Source organism: Artibeus jamaicensis, unplaced genomic scaffold (assembly GCF_021234435.1).
Source record: "Artibeus jamaicensis isolate MK-2021 breed Jamaican fruit bat unplaced genomic scaffold, CSHL_Jam_final scaffold_537, whole genome shotgun sequence".
Taxonomy (NCBI): Eukaryota; Metazoa; Chordata; class Mammalia; order Chiroptera; family Phyllostomidae; genus Artibeus; species Artibeus jamaicensis.
The window spans coordinates 7698954-7719619 of record NW_026522047.1 but is presented as its reverse complement, the minus strand read 5'-3'; the positions used below and the strand labels follow the sequence as shown (position 1 = coordinate 7719619).

The 20666-nt window shown below is 37.3% G+C and overlaps 1 protein-coding gene across 1 annotated transcript; it reads right to left on the bottom strand.

Annotated features, from left to right (window-relative positions):
- Nucleotides 1-3573: 3573 nt before the first annotated feature.
- On the bottom strand, nucleotides 3574-20458 carry SLC25A31 (solute carrier family 25 member 31). Its single transcript, XM_037129968.2, has 6 exons — nucleotides 20215-20458; nucleotides 11571-11698; nucleotides 10639-10756; nucleotides 7932-8086; nucleotides 5877-6002; nucleotides 3574-3774 (listed from the first exon to the last, which is right to left on the bottom strand). The coding sequence occupies exons 1-6, from the start codon at nucleotides 20456-20458 to the stop codon at nucleotides 3574-3576; spliced, it is 972 nt and encodes a 323-aa protein (XP_036985863.2).
- Between the last annotated feature and the right edge of the window lie 208 nt (nucleotides 20459-20666).

Sequence of the window (20666 nt, the reverse complement as noted above, 5' to 3'; positions counted from 1 at the left end):
ATGAAATTATAGTAGTTATTGGAACACTGGATCTTGTAAATGTTAAGAAGTACACATTCCTCTATCGAATATCACAAATTTGTGTCTAATATTTTAATAATATTTCAAAGTTTCCTTTATAATGCTATGTATTTTAGACATTTAAAAACTATTATACTGGTTCACAGGCTTTACTACAATAACAAAGGTGTCCATGGCATAAAAATGGTTAGGAATACCTGCTTTAAGAGATTAGAACAAAAAGATGAAGGTAGGTAGGTCTCTGAAAGAATGCATGGAGAGATATCATGCTATCTTTGACTGCTTACTTCTCAACTATTTTAAGAGAAACGCATTTTACTTAAACCACTCTCTTTTCTTTTTGAAAAATTTACTTTTCAATTACAGTTTACATTCATATTATTTTTTGTATTAGTTTTAGGCATACAGCATAGTGGTTAGATAATCATATTCTTTATAGTGTTTCCCCCTGGTATTTCCAGTACTTGCCTGGCATCAAACATAGTTATTATAATATTATTGACTATATTCCCCATACTGTGCTTGACAACCCTGTGACTATAAATACTAATTGCACTTCTCAACCCCTTTACCCTTTTCACCCAGTCCCCTAACCTCCTTTCCCTCTGGCCACCAGTAGTTGTTCTCTGTAACTATGAGTCTGTTTCTATTTTATTTTGTTCTTTAGGTTCTACATATAAGGGAAATAAAATGGTATCTGTCTTTCACTAACTTATTTCACTTAGCATAATACCCTCTATGTCTATCCATGCTATAAACCACTGTATTTTGGGTCTCTTTGTTATAGCAGCTCAGCGTTTACCCTCACTGAGCTTATTCAAATAGCACATATTAGTGAGCCCTAAATTAAAGCAATAGCAATCAAAATGGCAAGAAAGTACAGTAAGAACTTTTAGGAAGTAGAATTTATAAGAGTGGGCGATTTATGTGCTATACAAACTAAGGTAGAGAGAAAGCAAAGACTCCCAGATTTCTATTGTGGGTGACTGGGCAGAATCACTATGTATTGTTAATCAAGATAAGGGTTATGAAAAGAGAAGCAAGTCTGATTTGAAAAAATGAGTTAGATTTTAGAAATGCTGGGTTAATAAATTCTCTTATACGTACAGAGAAAAGGGTGCAAAAGACTATCAAACTGCATTTGGAAACTCTTAGAGGAATCTGGGCCAGGCTAGAGAGAAATCTGAGCTCCACTGGTATATAGACAGTATCTGAAACTAAAGGTATAGAGGAAATGAACTAGGGATCACATGTAAAGTACCAAAAAGGCTTATGACTAGCCCTTGTGGAATCCTAACATTTAAGATAATGGTGGAAGAAAAGGAGCCCTTCGAATTTACAGTTAGGTTAATCGGCTAAAAAGAAACACAGGAATCATTTCTTATTTACGCTAACACAATGTTTGTATATGAACAAAGGAACTAAGTGTATTTCAGAAGTTTTACTTCAAGCACATTTGTATACAAAAAAAGGAACTATTTAGAGCATGATGTTTGTATATGGACAAAGGAATTATTTCAGAAGTTTGGAGTTCAAGCATACCAAAGTTCTATGACTGTAAAGCAGGGGTATCAAACTCATTTTCACTGGGGGCCACTTCAGCCTCGAGGTTGCCTTCACAGGTCTGAATGGAATTTTAGGACTGTAAAATTATGTAACTACTCCTTAAGAGTTAAGCGAGAACTCTGTGCTGCCTTGGGGTAGAAACAAGGTGCCGGGCAGGACAGAATAAAGTGGAGGGCCAGATTCAGCCAGTGGGCCTTGTGTTTGCCACCTGTGCTGTAAAGAATGGATCCAGAGTAGAAATATAAAATAGTAAAAATGTCTTCAGGAGCTTCTGGCCCCCTAGTACATGATTTTTGTTTGTTTTGCTTTGACTCTTTATGTAGCAAAACCTGCTGTGAGAAAACAATGTGAAATTCAGCAAAATAAAGGTAGTTTCAGTAAGTATAAATGACTATAAATGTAAAAGATTATCTTTTTATAGAGGATGTATTTTAATGAATTAAGTAAAGAAAAACTAAAGAATGAAGCTCTAAGAATGAACTTTTGGCATTATTTGGAATATAGTTTTAGGATTGAAAATTAAAAATCCTATCCAAGAAGATGCAGCATTAGTAATTTAACACACAAAAAAATGTACACATTTAAATATTCTTTAGCTAGGCATGTTTTCAAACATTTAAACATTATTTCCTTATGTAATCTCCATTATTATTTTGCTCCCCATAAGTCATAATATAGTTTTGGATTAGTCCAGGATACTAAGTAACTTTTTTTTTGGCATATCTATGTATCTTCCAGGCTTCAGAGAATAGGGTTTTGGCTAGTGATTTAGTAGTTAAATTCCTGTTTGTCCTCTACCTATGCCATTCTGGATTTCAAAGACTTCTTTCCTCTTCGCATGTCTCTGTAGAAATCTAAAACTTTCATATTTTTTTAGTTAATCTTTATATGGGTGACTATTCCTAGTATTTGATTTGGTTGCTCTGCCCTGTATGTTAAGGTCTAGTTTTTATTATTTTCTTTAAAACATACTTTGTTTGCCCCTATGCACCAAGAAATTTACTCACCCCGTTTTTGTCCACTTATAAGCCCACAAAATCTTTATGTAGTTTATCCCCACTAGCTTAACACTCCTTTACCCACCAAAACTTTAAAATCTTGGGGATTTTAAATATACTATCTTCAACAACATTTCTGAAAAAACAAAACAGTCTCCTGTACCAGACCTTGGAACTCTGTTTTCTGTCTCTAAGCCAGTTCTCAATTCTGACAAACATTTGTTCCTTTATGCTTATTAAAAAAGTTAGAATCAAGAAAAAAGCTCATATTTAAGTTTTAAACTTCCTTTATTATCAATATAAGACACAAACTAATTTTCAAGGGGACTTTTTTTGTTCTAAGATATATTCACATTAGCAAGAGTTTATTTATTTAAAAAATAAAAGTTAGTAGATATGCCATTTTATAGCTTTTAATTTCCAACTACAGCTTTACAGTGTCATTAAAGTCATTATCAGTGTTTTATAAGGTCCAGAATCTGTGTTTATTAAAAGCTGTATAATACCAGAAACACTATAATTAGAAATAAACTGAGCTACTGAGCTGTGGAGGATGTTGAAGAAAGCTTACGTATGCCCACAGGTACAACGAGGACACCTTTCGATCAGCTTTGAAGAAATACTTGTCATATTAGATGATTTTAAAAGATGGGAAAACAATTATATTAAAAGAATAGCATTTTAAAAGAACTTTCATGTCTTATATTTTAACATTATACACTTTAATTTTTCATCACAAACATAAGGATTTTAAACTAATAAAAATAACATGCTAATTATAAGTAAAATGTCTCATTAAAGTGAGTTTGAGTCTAAGTGGGAAGGAAACCCACATTTACAGGATTTTTAGTATTTAAATCTTTGAAAAAGCATATACTTTATTGCAGAATTACCACTTCAATACTGACAGTGATAACTATCAAAATTTATACAAATGGCAGCTATGTAATTTATATGTTTAACAAGTTAAATATATGCATTTCTCAATTTAATCTCCTGATGAACTACCTTTAATATCAATATTAAGGAATTCTTTAATTTTATCATATAACACCAATACTAAAGCACCCCCTGTACCACGAAGGACATTGGAGAAGGCACCACGAAAAAATGCATTGACTCCCTCGTGCTGGTATATCTTCACAAAGCAGTCTAAAGTTCCTTTATATTGCCGTTCAGCCTCACCACTCTACATAAAGAAAGACAAAGAGTTTCTCATTATCTTAATAGCTTTTATGTTAAGATAGGTTTTATTCAGCACTAAAGACATAAAAATAGCACTGTGTTGAATATGTGTATGTTGGGTCAATGAGCACGTATCAAACATTGTACACCTAATAGTTGCTGGAAAACATTCACATTTCACAAACACACTTGAAAACTGACTAGATACTAGGCTTAACAAATTTCAAAAGATGGCACCATATACTATGATTTATCTTCTCCTCACAATGCAATTAAGTGCTAAATCAATAGTAAAAAAAGATACCTAGAAAAATGTATCTAGATATAGATCAAGAGGAAACAGAGATTTAAATGGAGTAACTTTAAGGATGGTCCAAGAGGATGGTACAGCTTTAAGAATGGTAATAGGTTACATATGTTTTACCCTTTCAGGTGGCCTAGGGGGTTCTTCCAGGACCATTTCACAGGCATAAAATAAGGATAATGATAGTAACTGCACCTCATAGCATTGTTTTGAGAATTAAGCGAGTCAAACTGCAAAGTGGTTAGGACAGTATCTGTCACATCAAGCAATACTGCACTATGCTAGCTTTCTGGCCTCATTATTTTCACTTGTCCTCATGAAACGTATCATCTGGGTATACCGAACCACACTTTTCAAGTCCTCCATGTGCTAGGTTTTTTTTTCATTCTGCTTAGAAACTGCTCACTGGAGAAAAAGCCTATTTATTGAGATTATCTCTCCAAGAGGACACATCTGATTGCATCAGGCAGCTGGGCACTCTTCCTCTGCTGCATTCCCGGAGCCTATGCACATTTCTGCCTAAACAGTTAACTATATGCCTTCGGTGCTGTGCTATGACTTAGGCTCTGCCTTATTTTGTGTCACCACAGCTTAGCATAGATTAGGCAGTCAAATATTTGCTGAATGAATATAACAAGTAACAGCAATACATATTGAATGTATCAAATTTTGGCTTAGGGATTTATACTTGGAACATAAATTATAAATAAATTTTCATCTTTGAAGCTAAAATTATTCACTTTTATTAAAATGGACTATAACAAATGATATTATATATGTCAGTGGCTGGTGAGTGTGCTTATTCTACTTGACCTGATATTCGGTTAAGATAGACATACTCATCCAATCCCTACAATCCCCCAACACCCTTCATACAATTAAGCTACAGGAGTGGAAAGCATTTCTGTTCTGGTAGCAGCATAAAAAGCGTTGCTGGATGGTGGGTGCTCAGAGATAGGGAAGAATACAAAACACAGCGTGCATTTATTTTAAAGTATTCCATTGTGTAAATGTACCACAGTGCCCTGACCAGCATGACTTGGTTGGAGTTGATTGTAATCCCGCAAAATGAAAGGTTGCCAATTTGATTGGTTCAATTCCCAGTCAGGGCACATACCTGGGTTGTGGACCTGGTCCCTCACTGGGGCATGTGCAACAGGCAACTGATTGATGTTTCTCTCCCTCTTTCTCCCTCCCTTACCCTCTCTATAAAAACAAATAATAAAAATAAATGTACCACAACTTTTTTATGGGCACTCAGGCTGTTTCCATATTTTGGCTATTACAAATAGCGCTGCTATGAACATACGGAATAATACACAAGAGTTAAAAAAAAAAAGAAGGAGCTCTTACCTTTTGCAACAGCATGGATGGGCCTGGAGAATATTATGCTAAGTGAAATAAGCCAGTCAGTGAAAGACAAACACCACATGATCTCACTCATATGTGAAATCTAATGAACACAATAAAGTAATGAACAAAATGGAAACAGAAGCACATACATGGGACAGACTGACAGCTGCCAGAGGGGGCGGTGGGCGAAAACCAGTGAAGAGACTGACCAAAGAACATTCATGCATGACCATGAACAGGGGCAACAACATGGGGACTGACTGAGGGAGAGGAAAGGGTGGGATTGGGTGAGGTGAGAAAGGAGGAAAAATGGGACCAAATCTTATAGCACAAGCAATTAGAAAATGACCTATGCCTTTCAGTCAAAATTTCTCTAAAATCTGAATAAATCATAACTGAGTATCAGAGGTACTGGAAAACTCACACTTTCAAATAATAATATAGAATACCTGCATCATCATACGCCGTCTCACTGTGTCAAAGGGGTAAGACAGTATTCCAGAGCATGTAGTCACAACTTGAGCAATGAAGAAGGAGACAAGAAACGGGGTTTCCTTTGGTTTGGGTAACAGGCCCTATAAAAGAACAATGTATAAAGTAACCATCTACCTTTCTAAAACATCTTAAATCCTTAAGTCAAAGAATAATTCTAAGGAATATATGAAAGAGGACTCAATTATACTTAAAAATGCAATTAAAAACAGTTGGATTTAATGTAGAAAATTAAAATATTAGCAGGAGAGCAGTAGGAAAGGAGAATGTCATACATGACTATGCTTTAAAAACGTATGAAAAAGAAAAGCACATATTACATTTAATCGATCCGTCATTAATGGCACCGAAAACTAGGAAGATGGCAGCCAGTGACCAAAAAAGTTCTTCCATGGCTCTTAGCAGATTTGAAAAAAATAAAATAATGCCTGCTATTATCATCAACAGATGATATTTTTTATTTGACAAATAGCTTTAAAGCTCTAACTTAATGAAGAAACACTCCTAAATTTCACAACCGCTGCATGTAGTAATAGAGAAAAGGAAACTACACATAAATTTTTCAGTGATTAAGTAAATATATGTAAGAAAAAATACACTACAAACTCTAAGTTATTTCTAGATCACAATAAAAATGATATTCAACTATATTTGATGGAATGTCAAGATGATTTATAAAACTACTGTAAAATTTCCATCAACTTTTAATCCCATTCAGTAAATAATACTGATATTAATTTTACTGTTTCACATTGGAAACATTGTGATATAGTAATTAAGAGGATAAGATTTTTACTTGCCACTTAAATAAGTTAGTTAACCACTTCTAGGTTAGTTATCTTTATTTTTTTAAGATTTATTTATTTATCTTTAGAAAGAGGGTAAGGGAGGGAGAAAGAGAGGGAGAGAAACATCATGTGAGAGATACATCAGTGGGTTGCCTCTTGTATACCCCCAACTGGGGACGTGGCCCACAACCCAGGCATGTGCCCTGACAGGGATTCGAACCAGTGAACTTTCACTTCAAAAGCCATCACTCAATCCACTGAGCCACGCCAGGCAGGGCTAGGTTAGTTATGTTTAAAATGGGGATATTAAAAGCTATCCTAGCCCTGGCTGGTGTGGCTCTGTGGACTGAGTGCTGACCTGCAAACCAAACAGTCACTGGTCTGATTCCCAGTCAGCACGCATGCCTGGGTTGCGGGCCAGACCTCCTGTATTGGGTGTGCGTGAGGGAGTGGATAGATGTTTATCTCACACATCTTTCAAACGCTGATGTTTCTCTCTCTCTCTTTCTCCCTCCCTTCCCTTATTTCTGAAAACAAATAAAACCCGAAAGAGAGAATCCTCTATCCTAGAACATTGTGAGGATGTGAAGATTTAACAAAGTTCCTAGACCTAAGTAATAGCTAAAAAAATGGTCTTTCTCTTTCCTACCTCTTGAAAATGCTATTAAAATCTGAAATAAAAAGGCAAGTTGCTAAAACAATCTGGAGAATACAGCAAAGGATCTAATGACATACAACAGACAACTGAGCTATAGTACCATTTATTACATTTAACTAATTAATTAGCCTTGACTCTTTCCAAAGAATGATGAGAATAAACTTATTTGTATGTAAAAAAATTAATTTACTCTATCATTTGTATGATAAAGTAAATACAAAATCAGAAAATTCTGTCAGGAGGTTTTCTATAGATCAAAGAGTTTGATTAAATATAATGTTTCATATTTGCAATATAATGTATAACAGTCTTGCAGTGCAAAAAGCACAAAAACGTAACATTTAAATTTGTGCTTTATATGTATACTCAGATTCACAGTAGAGTTGTAATTGATTAGGTTATGGCAAGGCTGTGATTAAACAGAATTCTATAATGTCTCTTACTCCATCATTTATTTTGATTTATATAATTAAAAGTAAATATATCTGCTGAACATGTTATTAATTAGAACAATAAAAAGAAACAGACCATATGTTTAATATATACTGGTTAAAGACCCAAATTACCTTAACCGTGTCATAAGCTCCAAAATAAGAGGCTCGGTACACGATGATGCCCTGCACAGAAACACCAAAGCCTTGGTACAAACCCACAATTCCATCTGATTTTGCTATTTTCATAATACAGTCACCTAAGCCCTTGAATTGTCGCTCTTTGGGACCTAAAATAAAGCCATTTGAAATTTATTAGCAGTATATATCAGATAAATACTTTAAACATTTTACAGATTTAAAGTATTTGGAACTGCCACTTAGAAACATTTCTAACAAAACAAATACACATAAAAATTCTCCCCTTCAGTAAAAAGTAGTTAAGGTTTCAAGTAGTATCTTAAAATTTTTTGAAATATTAATCTCTTATAAAAGCAATTTAATTCAAGCAATATGACTGGCTTAAAACACTTCAATAAAATTACCACAATTTACTGGAAACATAGTTACTAGGGATGCAGAAATTTCTAGTTTTCATTATGAATGAACAACTCCATGACTAGTTTCATTTAAAGAGCATAAAGACAGATAAAGAAAATGCTATAAACTAGTAACTTATGAATCACTAACATTTTAGATGGGGTGTCATATTTTTCAAGTGTTTATGGTTTTGTTTTTATTGTCCCTTGACTTAAAAACTCTTTGACAACATTTAAAAAATATTATATGTAGAATATAATCTTTCAGTACAAACTAAATTCTCCCAATTTTGAGAGAAAACAAAGGTACTGAATTTAAAGCAAGATGTATGAGTTCTTTTCACTTTCTTAACAATAACAAGAAAATTTGGACGGCCAGCTAAACATAAGATGAAACTTCTATTTTCATGTTTTCTCAGACTACTACCCTTTCTAAGGTATTTTCTCTGACCACTTCTATAAAATTGATGTAATTCCCTTCTCCTAATTTTTCTTCATGACATTTATTGCTAAGTGACAACATATTTTTGTTGTCCATTTATTGTTTTATTACCTGTGTCCGCTATTAGACTATAAGGTACAGAAACCATGAGCTCCATGTTTTATATGTGGTGTGTGTATATGTGTGAGACACACACACATCTTGTATCAGAGGCAGGGCCTGGTCCACAGTATGCAATGAAGAAATACTTATTAAATGAATCTCTGCTCCCTTAAGACATACTATCAAACGAAAGTAAAGAAATAAAATAGGTTTAAAGCCATATAGGTAAAGAGGAGTATGTGACAGAGAATAAAATCCACATACTTTAGCAAGATAGAAAAAAGGTGAAGTGGAACCTCACTAAGCAGAGAAAGGTGAAACTCAATTTCTTTATTTTTTAAGATTTTATTATTTATTGTTATATTTTATATATTTATTTAGAGAGGGGGAAGGGAGGGAGAAAGAGAGGGAGATAAACATCAATGTGTGAAAGATACATCAACAGGTTGCCTCTTGCACACCTCCAACTGGGAACCTGGCCTGCAACCCAGGCAAGTACTCTGGGAATTGAACTGGTGAACTTCTGGTTTGCAGGCCAGCACTCAAGCCACTGAACCACACCAGCGAGGGCTATTTTATTTTTTTAATTTCCGTCTTATCCTCACCTGAGGACATTTTTCATTGCTTTTTAGAGAGAGAGGAAGAGAAAGAGAGAAACATCAATGTGAGAGAATCATTGACTGGCTGCCTCCCAAACATGCCTACATTGGGAATCACATGTGTCCGGAGCAGGGACCAAACCCACAACCCAGATGCCCTGACTGGGAATCAAACCCATAGCCTTTTGGTTATGGGATGACACTCCAACCAGCTGAGCCACATCACCCAAGGCTAGAACTTATTTTCTTGCAGAGAGAGATATTGTTGAGAAATGAGCCACTGGACTCTACTCAGAAAAACTCAGAAATTAGGAGAATTAGTATTTTTGTGGTGAAAGGAAAGAAGTATCTGAGTGTTCAAAACACACAACTTATCTCCTCTGCCATCCTTAGAACTGAACACAAGCCTCCAGATTCAATGGGGCCAACTGAGTTACTTCCGCTATCACTGAACAAAAGATTCACAAAGATACATCTTGTGAAATGTCAGATCATCAGGGATATAGAGTGATTAGAAAGGAAAAAAGGTATGTACAGAAGTATCAGCAGTAACAGCAACTTCTTAAGAGCAATATCAGAGGCTAGAATCTAGAGTACTACTTTAAAATTGTGAAAGAAATTAACTTTAAACCCAAATTTTTTATATGGCCAAGATAAGAAGGTAAAAGACAGACATTTTTAAACAAGCAAGATTGCAATTCTGTTCCATTCTTCTCATAAAAACTCAGAAAACCACCAAAGATCACAATCTACCAAAACAAGGGTATAACAAAAAAGTAAGAAGACATGGTAAATGAACTGAGCGAGAGCAGCGGGAAAAAAAGCCTCTAGGGTGAGAGTTGGATGTCAAACCTAGACAGGAGGCACAGCTGAGGCAGGAAACAGATGTATGAGGGATCTAGGCGGCGTCTCTCAAGGAGTAAAATGGAAGGGAGTTAGTAGTCTCTGTTCTGTTTTGTTAAGACAGTGTCAGCCATCCCCTTCTCTCTTTAAAGGGAAAAGAAAACAGTAGTCATCTCTAGGCCCCATGACCCTACCATTAGGTTGCAAATAAAATTTTTAGACTGTAACAAACACAGTTGTTATAGCATAACTACAATAAATAACACACCGATCAAAACACAAAGAAAGAAGAGTTAGTCTTTCTAAAAATCCCGTACCTTTTCCAATATCAGCACCTAATCGGGTTCGGGCAAAATCTAGTGGATATACTACACATAAGGATGTTGCCCCAGCCGCTCCGCCAGAAACCAGGTTTGCCAAAAACCACCTCCAGAACTATTAAATTAAAATTGAATTAAATAGTGGTTATTAAACTACAGAATTAAATTAACATATTAAATTAATAAGTGGTTATTAAACTACAGGACTTGATTGTGTAAAAGTCTTATTTTTCTCAAGGTTAAAAGGCCAGCTTTCCTATAGTACACATCTGTAGTATCACATACCATACTACCCAGAATACTTCTCTTCGTGTCTATGTAGCCTTTGTTTTTTACCAGGCAGTCTAGAAGGTGCAGTTTAGATGATGACATGCTGAATTCCAAAATACTTTAATGACCTCCAGTGAAAGTAGCCCAATCAGTGAAAGTGGCCACATGAGATAGTCATCTCTTTAGGTTATACACTGTACACTCTAATCTCAGCTAAATATGTCCTTAGTCATAAAGAAGAAACAATTTACTTTCCAGGGCATAAATTACCTCAGAGGTAGGAATACATATCTCTTGACTGTTTGTTTTTTTTTGTTATTGTTTAAGAAAAGCAAAAGCATTTTATTAGAATGCTGAATTTTCCTAGTACAGTAAAATGATTATGAAATATAATTTATATTACAATAGCACTTATTCAGAGAAATACTGAGACAAAAAATCCCTTATTAAAATTATGTTAAAAGGTTTAGAGAAATGTGTGAAAGTTACTATAATTGTTTTCATATGTAATTTCTATAACTTAACACACATTACATGTTAACAGTTACTATATTTAAATTATTACTTTTCCTGCCACTTGAGCACATCCTCCCAACATCACAGGTAAGACAAACCCAACTATTTCTTTAAAGTTTTTAGAGATACTAAAACATACTTGCCTGTTTTTCTTTATTAACTCCAGACATGAAAAGTTGTTTGTATTTGTCCTTAAAAGCAAAATTTAGAGCTTGTGTTGGAAAATACCGAATAACATTTGCCAAATTGCCACGCCAAAAACTGAAGAAACCTACAAAAGAAAACATACTAAATGTAAGTAAGTACATTTATGGGGTGAAAAATCCAGAATCTTGGTGAATCCTAAGCTGAATATAAAGCAACTGCACAAAGACAATTAAAAAGTGTATTTAATAGCCAAGAAATAACCTTCTTAGTACTTATAGCCGATTCAGTCTTTACTAGTGCATTTAACGTGTAATGGCAAAAGCTACCATCTACTAAGCATTTGATATGTGCCAGTCACTGGCTAAGGCTTTGTATGTGTATTTCATTTAGTCATCACATTATGCTTACAATGTAGGTTCTATAGAATCCATTTTATACATGCACAAACTGAAACTTTAAAAAATCTGAAAACTATCGAAGGACGTGGTTACTGAACAGCCAAACCAGGACTTAGAATCAAGTTACCTGTTTGATTCCAAAGCTCTACTCTGGAAGGACTGGTTTTTATTCATTTAATCCTCATACTCTCCCATGAAGTAGGTACTCTTAGTCTCTTTATTTTAAGCATGAAGAAATGAGCTCCCTCAGATCTCAAAAGTTTACTCTCTGTGTAATGCAAGTAAGCGTAGAGGAGCAAAATTAGCCACTCCAAAATGCATCTCTGGAGTGTAAATTATTTGGGTTGTTTTTAAGAAACAGGAAATATCTATTTTTTTTTAACCTTCCCCTTAACTACCAGAGATAATTTAGAGTTCGGGCTTGGTCCAAAAAGAGAACCATCACCAGAGATAACTACAAAGAGGATGGGTGAAGTATGATAAGGTAGGGGGAGCTGAGCAGGACCTGTCTGTTCAAACTTCCTTCTGTGCCCCCCCCCGCCACCGTCTCAGGGCAGCACAATAAACATTTGTTTACAAAACATGTTTTCCCTATCTTCCTATAAATTGCCTTCCTTCCTAGAAGACCCAGACTTTTATCATCTTCTCAGTTCAGAAAAGCATAAGCCTCAACTGTGTGACTGCCTGTGGTTCTTAGATTCTTACAGGGGCCTGTACGCAAGCAATCGAATGTGTTTTTCTCCTGTTAATCTGTCTTCTATTCATTTGATTATTAGAACACCCAAAGAACCTATAAAGGTAGATGAAAAATTTTTCCTCTCCTACATAAGTTTATCCCAGATACAGAATGAATCGGAAATGATCAGAAATACAGGTATGCAAATTTAGGAATACACACATGATTAAAGAGTTAAAATGTATTGGGCACTAACTATTCAATAAACACATGGTTGAATATTTTATAGGTGTTATCTTGTTTAACCCTCACAATGACCATATCATCAGGTATGCAGCATTCAAATGAGGCAGTTGAAGCTGAGAAAGGTTAAATAAAAACAATTCAGCCCTGGCAGCTCAGCTGATTGGAGCAATGTCACATTCACCATAATAGGTTGTAGCTTTGATCCCGGGGTCAGGGCACGTACCTCGGTTACAGTCAGGGTGTGTATGGAAGGTAACCAAATTGGTGTTTCTCTCTCACATCAATGTGTTTCTTTCTTCCTCTCTTCCTCCCTCCCTTCCTCCATCCCTCTCCCTACCTAAAATCAATAAATACATCCTGAGGTGAGGATTAAATAAAAAAAGGAAGTTCAGGCCCTGGCCTGGTAGCTCAGGTTGCTTAAAGCATTGGCCAGATACAGCAAGGCTACAGGTTGCATCTGTGAACAAGGTACGCACAAGAAGCAACCAATGAATGCATGAATAAGGAACAAGAAATCCATGTTTCTGTGTCTTCCCCTCTCTTTCAAGTCATTAATTTTAAAAAAAAAAAAAAAAGACAGTTCAAGGTCACAAGGTAAGGGAAAGGCTGGAACTTGATTCCAGATCTGACTAGAGCTACTGAATCTTTACTGCCTCTCTATGGGACTTCCAGCCAAGAAAGGCATAGACAGACACACTGTGCCTCCTCGCACAACCAAAATAAGGACAACAACAATTTAGAAACAAAAGAACAACCAGAACTGACAGAAAATTGAATTGTAAGTTGGACAACCAAGGAGATAAAATAGACACATTCATCCAGACTGGTAGGTGAGGCAGAGCCGGGTGGAGAGGGGTCCACAGCACAAAAAACGGTGGCACCTGGCACGGGCATGCAAGGCACCCTGGAAACGCAAGACGGCAGCGGGCCGACCCAGCAAGGCAGTGATTGTAAAGCAAGGCACTGCACGCAAGGCAGCTGGCTGACCGGGCAGTCCCACATTCTTGTGCAGATAAACCAGGTGAAATTGGGAAGTGAGACAGACCGCGCAACCCAGGGTCCCAGCACCGGGAAATAAAGCCTCAAAACACCACTTGAAAACACCTGTGGGTGTTGAGGTGCAGGGAGAGACTCTCAGCCTCACAGGAGAGTTGGTTGGAGAGACCCACAGGGTCCTAGATCATATACAAGTCCACCCACCCAGGAATCAGCACCAGAAGGGCCAAATTTGCTGGGGGGAAGCAGTGGAAGGGACTGAAATCCAACACAGAGTAGGGCAAGCACCATTGTTCCCTCTCTGACCCCACCCCCACTTACAACATCACAACCCAACCACTGGGTTGCCCTGCCCTGGGGAACACCTAAGGGCTCCGCCCTTCATACCTAACAGTAATGACCAGACCAAAACATTATGGCTCAAGCAGAAGAACAGATTAAAGCCCCAGAGCCAATACTTCTAAGCAACCAAGAGATAGTCAACCTATCAGATTCACAGTTCAAAGCACTAGTGATCAGGATGCTCACAGAACTGGTTGAATTTGGCCACAAATTAGATGAAAAAAATGAAGACTACACTAAGTAAAATGAAGAAAAATGCACAGGGAACCAATAGTGATGGGAAGGAAACTGGGACTCAAATCAATGGAGTGGACTAGAAGGAAGAAACAACGAACCAAACAGAAAAGAATGAAGAAACAAGAATTCAAAAAATGAGGAGAGGCTTAGGAACCTCCAGGACATTTTTAAACATGCCAACATCTAAATTATAGGGGTACCAGAAGGGGAAGAAGAAGAACAACAAATAGAAAACTTATTGAACAAACAATAACGGAGAACTTCCCCAATCTGGCAAAGGAAATAGACTTCCAGGAAGTCCAGGAAGCTCAGAAAGTCCCAAAGAAGGTGGACCCAAGGAGGAACACACTAAGGCACATCATAATTACATTAGCCAAGTTTAAAATGAAGGAGAGAATCCTAGAAGCAGCAAGAGATAAGGGGACAGTCACTTACAAAGGAGTTCCCATCAGACTCAGCAGATTTCTCAAAAGAGACCTTACGGGCAAGAAGGGGCTGGAAAGAAGTATTCCAAGTCATGAAATCCAAAGACCTACATCCAAGATGGCTTTATCCAGCAAAGCTTTCATTTAGAATGGAAGGGCAGATAAAATGCTTCTCAGATAAGGTCAAGTTAAAGGAGTCCATCATCACTAAGCCCTTATTTTATGAAATGTTAAAGGGACTTATCTAAGAAAAAGAAAATAAAAAACATGTACAGTAAAATGACAGCAAACTCACAATTATTAACCACACCTAAAACAAAAACAAAACAAACTAAGCAAACAACTAGAACAGGAACAGCACCACAGAAGGAGATCACATGGAGGGTTAGCAACAGGGTAGTAGAAGGAGGAGAGAGGGGGGAAAGATACAGAGAATAAGTAGCATAGATGGTAGGTAGAAAATAGACAAGGGGAAGGCAAGAATAGTATGGGAAATGTAGAAGCTAAAGAACTTATAACACATGGACATGAACTAAAGTGGGGGAATGTGGGTGGGAGGGGGTGTGCAGGTTGGAGGGGAATGAAGGGGGGAAATGGGACAACTGTAATAGCATAATCAATAAAATATATTAAAAAAATCTCTACTGCCTCTATAAAAATCCATTCTCAATAAAAAACAGTAGTCTTTTCTTCTTTTTGGTCAGAATCAAAAACAAGGGAAAAAAGCAAGAGTGGTACAAATGCAGGAGTATTTTGATTCTTTAGTAATACAAAATAAAAAAGTTTTCTAACACATAATCACAAAATTGGTAGAGAAAAACACAGCATTATAGTATCTTTAATAACAGCTGAATAGCTAAGTTATTGACTTAATTGCTAAGAAAAAAATAATCTCTTCAAAATTTAAGAGCAATAAAAAACATACTCTGAACCTAATTCTGAGAAAAAACTAAAACAGAACTGGTGAGAAAATAGGAAAAAATTACCAGGCCACTCACTGGTCAACTTAAAGCCAAGAATGGGAGTGCTGGGCACATATATATTCTAGATCAGCAGGCCCCAGCCCCAGTATGTTTGGACAGAATGTCCATCAGTAAAAATACATGAGTATGTAAGTTAGCATGTCTCATAAATATGTATACATATATTTTTAAAAGTTATATGCCTTTCCTACTATCCTTATTCTGTACATTTCTAAGATATACCCAAAATAGAAATTAAAAAATCAGATAAAGATTCTTCATTTTAAAAACTTTTATTTGATACCTAGCACATAGCAGACCTGCTGTGGATAACACCAGGAACAAAGTTCTGGGTCTTACAGGCCTTACGTTTTAGGAAAGGGGCCAAGGAAAGAGACAATGAACAAATATCAGGTGACCATAAGAACTATACAAATACGTCAGGTGGTCATAAGAACAAAAATAGAGACAGAGAATGACAAAGGGCTACATAGATAAAGGGCTAGGGGAAAACTCCCAGTTAGAAGATATTAGAGCATAAATGAGAACTTATTTGAGCAGTATTTTTAGATATCTTGCTAATCATGACATTCTCATGACATCTTTTGCTATTATCTCAAGGCATCCTTAGGGCGAGGTTAATTCTTAAGAATAGTGTACATGGCTCTGGCTGGTATGGCTCAGTGGGTTGCATACGAACCTACGAGCCAAAGGGTCCCAGGTCTGATTCCCAGTCAGGGCACATGCCTGGGCTGCAGGCAGGGTGGCCAGTTGGGAGACTGTGAGAGGCAACCATGCATGATGTTTCTCTCCCTCTCTTTCTCCCTCCCTTTCCTTCTCTCTAAAAATAAATAAAATCTTAAAAAAATAGTGTACATACATCTTTATTTCAAATAGTTTTATTGACTATTCAAATAGTCTTCTTGTCTCTATAAGTTCATTTAATTGAGCAAACATAAACTATAATGTTTACTATATATTAACTGAGGATTAGTGCCTGTCATCCCCTTTACACTGTGTAACTAACTCCTATTTCTTTTTCAGAATGCCTTAGTGTCCTGTGGAAAGTAACTAACATTTGGCTCAAGCATAAGTGCCAGAGTGAATTCACATATGAAATATCCATAAAGTTTATTTTCCCATTTTATTTAAATAAAGTGAATATTTAATATTTTATTTTCATACCCCAAAACATAATCTTCAAGATTTTTATGAAAACCTCACTGCTTTACCCTTCAAAAAAATAAGTTTGGAGAAGTTCAGATTAAAAATAATGCCCAGAACTTCTAAATGAGGAGTGCTGGTAAGCTCTTAAAAATGAGGCTGCATATAGTTCAGATCTTTAAAAGGCTATTTGATAATATATTAAATACAACAATTGTTTTAATTAAAAATATATATCACAGATGCATATTCTGTTCAGTGAAAAATCACAGCATAGACACCAAAATGTTAACTGTAGTAATTTTAGCAGTCATTTGTTTTTACTTTTTACTTCTCTATTATACTTTCTAGTTTTCTGTAATAAACGTGCATCACGTGTGTTATAAAGATTTAAGCAGTATTAAATAAAAGTGCACATACACATTGGAAGATAAAAAAACAACTACAATACAGAGTAAATCTTTAAAAAATAGCATTAGTGAGGATAGATCCAGAAGCTTTTATAATCCAAGGAAAGCTTATAAAAAGTATCAAAGACACCCAAAGAGATGTTTAAAGCTATTTTCAGACCAAGAATAAAGAGATTCATCCTTGGGCTGGAAAAAAAGAAAAGAACAGGTAAGGAAGCAGTGACAGAATAGCTAGTTGTGCCAACTTCTGAAAGTTGTGCCTTTCAGACTCATCCATGTTACCCAAAGAAAGGAAAAGTTAGCAAAGTAAGAGCAAACAAAAAAAACAAGAGAGAAAAAAGCAAATTCCAGAAAATACAACCTCAGAATGTGACTGGGTACTAAATTCCCAAATGATCTAGCACAGTGATCTAAACCCTACCAGGTTCATGTCCTCTCTATGTAAGTATCTACTGTAAATACCTTACTATCTAGGAACAGAATTCAAATACAGTGGCCTCTTCGCCAATTTTTTAAAAATCCATATAATGCCCTCACTGTTATATAAAAGAGAAATTAAAGGAATTTATAATAAAATGTGTATTTTAACTAGTAAATTGGTGAGGGATGGTCACACTATAGACAGAGTCTTGCTTCTACTCATAATGAATCATTATATTTTAGGTACACATTGAATTTTGAAAACAGGGGTTTACAAATATATTTATATATATGTTCAATGATCATGGGTTCAACAGTTACAAATGCAGATGATGTAAGTGGTGATCCAATATCACAAGCAGAGTGGCTCTCAGTTTTCACAATGAAGAACAACTCTCAGTGAAATCATGAGCAAAACGAAGTACAATCTTCCCTCTACTTACATGGTGCCTGCATTACTAGAATCAATGTTTACTAGAACTATGTTCAGAGAGTTTGTGTTTATGAGAAAACCAGAGTTAGGTTCAAAGCTAAGATAATCATGCACAGGTTTCACTGCTGCCTGAAGGTCCAGTGGGAGATCTTAGTCTTTCAGGTTGCAGGTTAAGTCCTCGTTGTGCAGGGCTGGCCATGTACAGCAGCAAGATGTTTAGCCTCCCCAGCTTCTGCCTTTCAAATTATTGCAATTAAAGATTACACCCATCTTTGTGCTAAACAAAACATTCCCCACAAGTTTCCATAAAAGCCCCTAGATGGCAATATAATCCCTGTTGTGAATTACTAACCTCTGAGCATAGAATATATACTGTAGTCTATACTGCACTCATAAGGCAGCCTTGTATATAAGAATAGAAAACGTCTTAAAGTTCTGCTATTACCATCTCCTCTTTGAAGGCACAGAAAGCAGGACCAGCAATAACAATTCAGAATGATCTTGATTAATAAGAGCAACATTGAATATTTTTAAATTTAAATATTAAAAAGAACATTTAAAATATAAAATAAATTAGCAGTGGGCAACACAATCTGACCAGAATATTTAACTTTACCAGACTAAATAGTTAAAGCAGAGTGGTTAATAATAAAGCAGCTCCTACTTCTCTGAAGAGGTCTTAGAATATCAAGCAAGGAGAGATAAGTTCCTACTTTTCCTGTGAAAACCTTAGGGGAAATGAGCAGCTTGTTCTGATGAAATAATTGGGGTGCGGAGATGTGAACCACTCACCAGGGCTCAGCTCTTGGAAGGCATTTTAGATTCACAGTTTAGATAATGCCTTAAGGGTCTACCTTGGACCTCGAAAACTGCGCTGGACAGATCGAGAAGAGTCGCCACCACATCCCTAAGGAGAGAACACCTTTTTATGGGGAGAGTGACCTGCCCGACGACGGTTAGGGGTGGAAGAAAGTACTGCACTGGAGTTGAAGCCACTTCCCTCCCTGTTCAGAACACACAATCAAATAGGCCTGTTTCCTTTTCAAAGTTCGTATGAAGTTTTCAATTGAATCCAATTATATGGGTGGATCATAGAAAGTGTCTGATAAATTATCCTGGCATCCACTGAGCTAATTTAGGAGTTATTCTGCAACAGGACAGCCCTCGGTGATTGACAAAGCACTTTCACTATTTATTCCTTGACATCTTTCCATAATAATGGGGGGGGAAGCCCCAGAATAAACAAAAAAATTTAAAACTTTAAATAAAGACAGGGTCTGACCCCCCCCAAAAAAAACCCCTCAAAAATGGTAATACTGATCCTTTTTCCAAAATTTTATTTTGCTCGCCTTGGATTAAAAAAATATATACTGCGTTAAAATACTATGTTCTCATTATTTTGCTCCCCCTCGACTCTGTGCATAGGTGTGTGCCCCCTTCAGGTTCAGTCCTGGTCTTCAGTAGTTCTCAAGAAGAGGCAGAGCCTCTACTCAGTGAATATGGACCGGGGCACTGGGGGGCTCCAAAGCTCCCATCTTTGGAGTATTTCTCAAACGTATTATTTCAACAATCCTTTAAGCAACTTAGGCATTTGTTAACACAGCAAAGTACCTAACAGCACCTCCCCTGGTCCTGGGAGCCACCCCCGTCGGGGTGGGCCGTCCCCTGAGCCAGGCACGGGGGCGCCTAGACGTAAATCCTGCTGCGATGGCGACACTGAGACAAAGAGGAGGTGGAGGCCTCCCCCGCACCTGGACTGGTCACGTCCAGGGCTTTTGGGCCCAGACTGGCTCCGGTAACTGAATTCTCAAAGGTGAAGAAACAAGTGCATCACCCACCCACGGGCGGACTCGGCCAAGGCTCCCGCAGGTGTTTCACCCTCCATCCCCCAGCACCCCAGGGGAGAGGGCCGCGTGGCCGCCTGTACGCACCCTGCTCCCGGGGAATCCGCACCAGGCAGTCCACCATGCCTTTGTACTGCGCCTCGGGGCTGATCTGCTTGGACGATGCCTGCACTTGCAGCAGCAGCTTCACGCGCTCGATAGGCGCCACTGCGGTCTTCGACACAGCCGCCGCGACCCCGCCGGCCAGCAGGTCCTTCCCGAAGGACGAGGCATCGAAGAGCCGCTTCTCCCCCTTCTTCTCCTGCTTCTTCTTCGGAGGGTCCTGCTGCATGGTCGACGTCGGCCGTGAAAAACCAACACACGCGGGTTGAAACCAGCCGGGTGAAACTACGAAGGGAGCACAAAACCGCTTCAGCGTCGTCCTGGCGGGAAATCGGCGCTGAGGAAGCCGGGAAACAATGCACCGCGTGAGGGTCAGGAAGCTGCGCATGCGCTATCAACCGCCTCCCGCCACCTGGTGGTGGCCACGTGACTGCCTG

Coding starts and splice junctions, on each gene's coding strand:
- SLC25A31 (XM_037129968.2), bottom strand. CDS start 20,458: ATGCAGCAGGACCCTCCGAAGAAGAAGCAGGAGAAGAAGGGGGAGAAG. Junction 11,699..20,214: donor GCGGATTCCCCGGGAGCAGG/GTGCGTACAGGC, acceptor TTTCTTTTGTAG/GTTTCTTCAGTTTTTGGCGT. Junction 3,775..5,876: donor GACGGCGTATGATGATGCAG/GTATTCTATATT, acceptor TTCTTTATGTAG/AGTGGTGAGGCTGAACGGCA.